We start from the raw sequence: 6654 nt of genomic DNA, 5'->3' as shown, positions 1-6654 counted from the left end.
TATAGAGTAGCAATGAAAATAATTTTATGGTTGGGGGTCACCACAACATGAGGAACTGTATTAAGGGGTCGCGGCATTAGGAAGGTTGAGAACCGCTGATTTAGATGCTTGTCTAGCCTAAGGGAGAAGTACTGACCAGGCAAATTAACCTGAGTTTCAGTTTCCTCATCCTATTTAAAAACAGTAATAATTATTGCTGCATAGAGTAGTTGAGAAGCTTAAAGAGCTTGTGCTTGTGAAGCTCCCAGGAATGCCTGGCAGTCAGAAAGTGCCACATATGGGTGCTTGTTGACCCGTCACTCTTTCCAGTGGAGGAACCGGGCGCCCAGGGAGGGGACACCACCTACCACCTCTGGTCGCATATGTCTGGTCAAAGGACAGAACTCTCCTCTTTAGGGCTCACAGTGCCCTTGCTGATCGTCAGGCCCAGAGGGCGCTGGGGTGGAGATGTGAGGGCGTCTGTATAGGGAGCTCAGCCCCGGTGCTGGGATGCGATGCTGAGAACGTGCCTTCTGTGGAACAACTCAGGGCCTCTGCTAGCCTGCATGGGCCTCTGCGTGAAGTGAAATGCTGCCCGTTAACACAGAGGCAGCCCTGGGGGTGGCCAGCCAGACAAGCCAAAGCAAGGACTGGAGTTCAGCCCTCGCTGGGCACCTGGGTGCATTTCATTAACTATTTAGCAGCTCTGGGAGTTTGTGTGTGTGTGTGGTTTTTTTGGGGGGGGGTCATATCAGCCTTTGGGAATTTGATGAAAACCATGGCCCTTTTCCCTAGAAAAATAGACAAATGCACCCACATCATTTTGCATTGTTTAAAGAGGATTAGACCTATCCATGCCTAATGGTTGGGTCCTAGGATGGAGAACCCCTGATCCAGAGAGGGGTGGGCTGTGAGTGTTGAGCTCCAGTGCATGGCCGGTGTCCTCTTGGGTTGCTCACAGCAACTGCACAGTCTGACCTCTCGAACTTCACGAGAACCACTGAAGTCTCTGTTGCTCTGAGGATGAAGTCAAAATGCGTTAACATTCTTTTTCAAAGTTTGAAACACGAGTTCTGGCCCCTCCTGACTTGTCCAGCCTCCATACCTGTACACACCACCCGCCGTCAGCTCGTGGGCCCTGTTCTCAGCCCCTTCATGTCACCAGGCTCCTTCCTACCACCTGGCCTTTGCAGGTACCCTTCCATCTGCCTGGAATTCTTTCCCCTCCCCACTTCATCTACTCAACTCTTATCCAGCTCAAGTGTCCCTCCCTCAGGGAAACCTCCCTCCCAGGTCAACTCCTGTTGGAGGCCTGCCTCCATGCCTTCATCACAGCTACATGATGACACAGTTACATCACAGTTAGTGGTTTGCTTGGTGATTGATTCATGGACACCTTTCTGTTCTGCTCCTTGAGGTCAGACAGTGGGTCTGTCTTGTTCACCATTGCATTCTCGGCACCTCACACAGGGCCTGGCACACAGTAGGGCACACAGTGAATACATGGCGAATGAGCAGCCGACCTTTGCACAGGTGGGAGACCTGGTGCCCTCTGCAGGAGGCCGTGTGGCCCCAGCGGCCCCTTCCTTGTGTCTGTGTGCCTAACTCTTCCCCCCTGTCTCCCTGGAGGTGTGCTGAGGCTCCTGGAACATGGGGAGGAGTACGTGTTCACCCTGCCTAGTGCCTACGCTCGCTCTATTCTCACCGTCCCCTGGGTGGAGCTTGGAGGAAAAGTCAGCATCAGCTGTGCCAAGACTGGGTACTCAGCAACCGTGACATTCCACACGAAGCCTTTCTATGGAGGGAAAGTCCACAGGTAGGAGCCGGCCGGGGGGTGGGGGGCTCCAATGTTGTCTCTCTTCATGATGCCCTGGGTTTCTTTTCTCTGTCAGAAATTGGATTCCAGCCATGAGATTAGTTGAAAATCAAGATAAAGTTGTTAACATCTTTATGTCAAAAGAGCTGCTTCTTTTTTCCCCCCTCACATGGCAGTTTTCTTTTTTTTTTTTTTTTAGATTTTTTTATTGGGGAATTGGGGGGATGGGAACAGCGCTGGGGAATCGGGGGAAGTGGAACAGACAAGTTGCTGCGCTTTTTTGTTCTTCAGTCTAGTTGTGGAGGATGTTGCCTCACTGGTCCAAGTTGGCACCATCATTGCGCTTTTCCCGGGCGAGGCAGATCAGTCGCCGGCTTCTGGACGGCCGCTCACAGCAGCTGCTGGCCGCTCACGCTGGCTGCTGGCTACACACGGTAGCCCATGGCAACCCACTGCCACAGGGGCTGCAGCCTACGCCGTCGCCGGCGACTCACAGCAGCCCAGCTCCAGGTTGAGCTGTTGTTCAGCATCTTAGCTGTAGAGGGCAGTGTCACTGGCCCTCATATGTGGGATCCGAACCGGGGCCCTCTGGCGTCCCAAGCCAGCTCTTAACCAACATGCCACTTGGCCGGCCCTAGGGATTCTTGACATTGGACGAATATCTGGAAATTTTTGACAAAGGTGAAGATTTGCAAATCTGTTTCTCGTGATTGAGGGAATTCTTCCATCAGAAACACAAGTCTTTCTGTGGCGTCTGTGATGCCTCCTTCTCTCACCAAATAGCCGCCCCACCCGCCCGCAGCCATCCCCCACCAGGGCTGGGCTCTGGTGAGGAGGCAGGTGAATCAGGACATTGCCCGTGTCACTGTTTCAATGCTACGTCTTCCCTCCCAGCCCTTTTGCTTATCTCTCCCATCTTCTCTTGACTTTCTGTACCCTTGTCCGTCCTGTCAGCCCTCCTGTGTCTCCAGCCCTTCCATTTAAGCCACACCTCTCACCGGGCTCCTTCCTCAGCCCAGCAGAATCCATGGCCTCCGGCCATCTCCTTGGGCACTTCACTTGAGAGTGGTGGGGTCCTTTGACCCCTGCTTTGCCCACTCTGTCCCCTGCGGTGAGCCAACATTTTCAATTTCTCTTGTTGGCAGTTCAGTGTCTGTCTCTCCATAGGGTAGGCCTCTGATGTCCCAGGGTCTTAGCTCCCCTGTTCCTGACAGGCTGCTCATAGGGGCTGGAGCCTTTAATTCACTCTGCACAGCCCAAGGCGCGCAGGGAGAGGAAAACAAAGCTCTAACCGCAGGGGGTTAGAAACCATGGAACGCCCTGTCCTGAGGCCCTCCGCTGTGGCCATTCCTGAAGCAGAAGGAGAGTTTGCTGCTCACACTTTTTCTACCTGTCTGAAAATTCAACTTAGAACTTCTCAGAATGTTGAAATCAGAAAGAAAATTCTGGAGAGAGACTGGAAGACCCCCTCCTGTACGTAGTCCTTCCTGGCCACCCACCCAGTGTGATCCTGGTGTGCTTGGACAGACCAGAGAAGGGTCAGGGGACCTTTGGGCTCATACTTGGAGACCTTAAGTTTGCCGAAGTCCTTCAGTAACTATGACCTCCTTGCTTTCATAGTAATTAAATGTTCACTCTGAAACATGCATGATCTTATTGGTCCACACAAAACACTTTTAAGAATCCCCAAACTTCAAAGCAAAAGGTTCTGTATCCTGTACTCAGAGCTCTTTCGGACAGCAGGCATGGGGGAGGCGGGATGTGTTAGTCTCACTTATTCCCTACATGGTTCCAGCCACCATTCCATGAATGTGTTGATTGCATTTGAAATAACTGATTTTCCAACCTCCCCCCCCATTTTAAAATTTAGATCTTATGGGTCCCCTTGAAATTTTATACATAAATACATGATTGCCTTAGGCTGTGGCATATTTTGCTATAGTAAAATGCCATTATAAGGTGCTTCATTATGCCTTGAAATCACTTAGGTTGCAGCTCAGAGCCTGCCCCACCTCCCGCTGTTCCTCAGCTCTGACACTGAAAGCCCCTAATTGAGACGTGTTCAGTCACCCCATCAGCTATGTCCACAGGGAAGCAGAGGCCCCTCTACTCATTACCCCCACGCTGCTGTGAAGCCGAGGCCCATTCAGCTGCTCTTGCAACCCGCCTCCCCCCAAAACACCAGAACTAGTGCTCAGCAAATGGCACAGCCTCTTAATTGAGTCTGTGGGGAAAGGCAATTAGTTCTAGTAAGAGAAGTGACACGTTTGCTCGGTGCTGATGAATGTGGATGCTGCCAGTGCCTGCAGACCAATTCCCCAGAGCTACTCTCTGTGATGCTGTGCTTTCTGGAGTAAATGCACTATCAGAATATTTTGGTTCCTTGGGTTGAGATCGGGTACAAAATTATTTTAAATTTATCAGTTTGCAAATCTTAATGCTTGGCCTTATGTTTATTGATAAATCAGGTTGTGGGATTTAAAATGTGTGTCTTCCAGCTTGAGGATGGAAGGATTGATTTTTTTTTTGGGAGGGGGGGGACATTTTTCAGCTTCTCTCAGCTCTTAGGCTAATGCAAAAGTAGCTTTCATTTGTGATCCCATCGTAAGTCTAGTTTTAATATATTTAGTCTTTTATTCCTATTAGGGGCAGGTATTTTTTTTTTTATGCAACCCTGAGAAAAGGAGTTAGTGTTGAGAAGCCATAATTACAGATGATTTAATGAGCAAGCACACATTTATGGATTTTCAGAAAAGAGCCGAAGGAATGTGATCTGGCCAGTGCCTTTAAACCAGCTTAGCTGTGGGCCTCACTGACGTCTGGGAACTTGAGGGCAATTTCATGTTGGTTTAGAAGAGATTTTTCTAAAGGTGAGTGGCAGGAGGATGCCTCCCATCTATCTCTTCATCCCACCGCCAGACTTTGTGATTTCCTCTTTATTCCCAAATGGAAATACTGCCATTAAGAATTCACCCATCAAGACGGCTGGTTTAGAGAGAGAGGCGTGATTAGGATATAAAACCTTCGGGATCCTGGTGGTGTATCAGGCCGTGTGCGTGGATCTGTTTCCGAATTGCCTTCCCATCCTTACCACGGCGCCGTGAAGCACAGGCACCATCCTTCCTGGGTCACCGGGGAGGAAACTGAGGCACAGAGAAGTTACGGTCAACTAGGCTGGTGAGGGACTTGGAATCACCCTCCAAGAACTCACCCAGGTCTTTAAAAAGCAATGTGGCATATTCTCTATGTAAATCTGTTGGAGAGAAAACATCAGGTGTACGGCCCTACCTTGCTAAGCTTGTATTTGTGAATGACACCAGGAAGGCTGAGCACGTGCAGCTCACGGCTGTGTGTGGTCCTGCTCTGAAGACAGAGGCTGCTGGCAAGACATGCAAATGGGCAAGAGTCCCCAGGTACTCCCAGTGAAGGACAGGAAGGGCTGACCACAAGATAGGCACACCGCAGGCATCAGGGGTGACGGGGTGCTGTCGGGGAGACACATTGGCCACCTGGGAGGATTTCCCTACCAATTAGTCCATCAGCATAGAGGGCAGGGGGACCGTCTTCTCTGGGGCCTAGAAAGTAAGTGGCCAGCATCCCCCTCTAGGGGCCGGGGCCTCTCCCCGCTGCCACATGAGACTGAGAATGTGGCTGGCATTCGAGGAACCAGGTAGCTTGTGAGTAGAACTGGGGCAGGGAGAGGAATCCGAGGTGACCTCTTTCTTTTCAACTTGCACTTCTAGCTCCTCTTGACTGTTGGAAAACTGTAGCTAGTGCCAAACAGACATGAGACCGTCTGCTTTGGGCTGTCTTTTCAAGCAACCTAATTCGAAGAAGTCAGACAAAGGTTTGGAAACAGAAAATACATCAGGCCATTCTCCTTCGAGGGTCCTGGTCAGCAACTCTGAGGACTGAGACACCGATGTCTGATTCTCCTCACAGACACCGTGGTCCTCCCTTACACAAGGAAAGGGTCCTCGGAGGTCAGCTGGGGCCGTTCTGTTCTCTGATGCGAAGGAGGAGGGGCGAGTGTCAGAGGGAGGGCAGTAGGTGGCCTAGGGCTTTACTTTGATGAAGATAGGTTAATTCAATTATAAAAGCTATGGCAAGTTGGGGAGGTGGGAAGAAATCAGTCTGTTCTGATACTCAGTGGATTGGGGGTAGTGGAGGCAGTACTATTGGTGCCTTTTTGTTGCACATATTCAATTATATTCCTGGCCAGAGAGAGGAAGATTTAAATGCTGCCATGATACCTGCCCCCGCAATCCTGCCTGTGTGATCGTGAGTGACCCACAAACCTGATTTTCCCTGGTGGTCTCTGCTCCTGCATGTGCCCACGTGTGTGCCCTCTCTCCATAGTGGGAAGGATCAAGACCCCTAAACACATGTGAGCACGTCACCTGGGCCTTATAGACCAGTCATCTGTTTCCATGGGTTGGCAGAACTGACTTCAGTGGACTTAACTGCTGGTTCCGGACAAGCCTCGTATGTTCCACAGACTGTAGTACATGTGTGACTGCAGGAATTTTCAAGGGTAAATTGAATTCTAGTTGAAGGCATATTCATACTGACTCTAGAAGCTCAGCATTCACGACTAGTCTGTGCAATGTGGTCCCAGCTCTCCTCTGATCTGGTACACTCATCAGTACGAAAAGAAACACACACATACACAGCGTCTGTGTCTACCAGGCAATTCTAGCTCTGATTCATTTACAGCAGCGGTTCTCAGCCTGTGGGTCATGACCCCTTTGGGGGTCGAACAACCCTTTCACAGGGGTCACCTAAAGACCATCGGAAAACAAAAAGATATTTACATTACGATTCATAACAGTAGCAAAATTACAGTTATAGAGTAGCAA

General features: G+C 50.3%; 1 protein-coding gene across 3 annotated transcripts in view; it reads left to right on the top strand.

Moving 5' to 3' along the window:
• OSBPL10 (oxysterol binding protein like 10) overlaps positions 1–6654 on the top strand; it is a 292615-nt gene that overhangs the window by 275053 nt on the left and 10908 nt on the right. For all 3 annotated transcript variants that reach the window (XM_019664512.1, XM_019664513.1, XM_019664514.1), the window contains exon 9: positions 1609–1795. In XM_019664512.1, coding sequence (XP_019520057.1) covers positions 1609–1795 — 187 coding nt within the window. The remainder of the gene's footprint in view (positions 1–1608; positions 1796–6654) is intronic.

Source organism: Hipposideros armiger, unplaced genomic scaffold (genome assembly GCF_001890085.2).
Source record: "Hipposideros armiger isolate ML-2016 unplaced genomic scaffold, ASM189008v1 scaffold_424, whole genome shotgun sequence".
NCBI lineage: Eukaryota > Metazoa > Chordata > Mammalia > Chiroptera > Hipposideridae > Hipposideros > Hipposideros armiger.
Note: the sequence above shows the minus strand (reverse complement) of the source record. Positions and strands in the feature narration are given on the sequence as shown.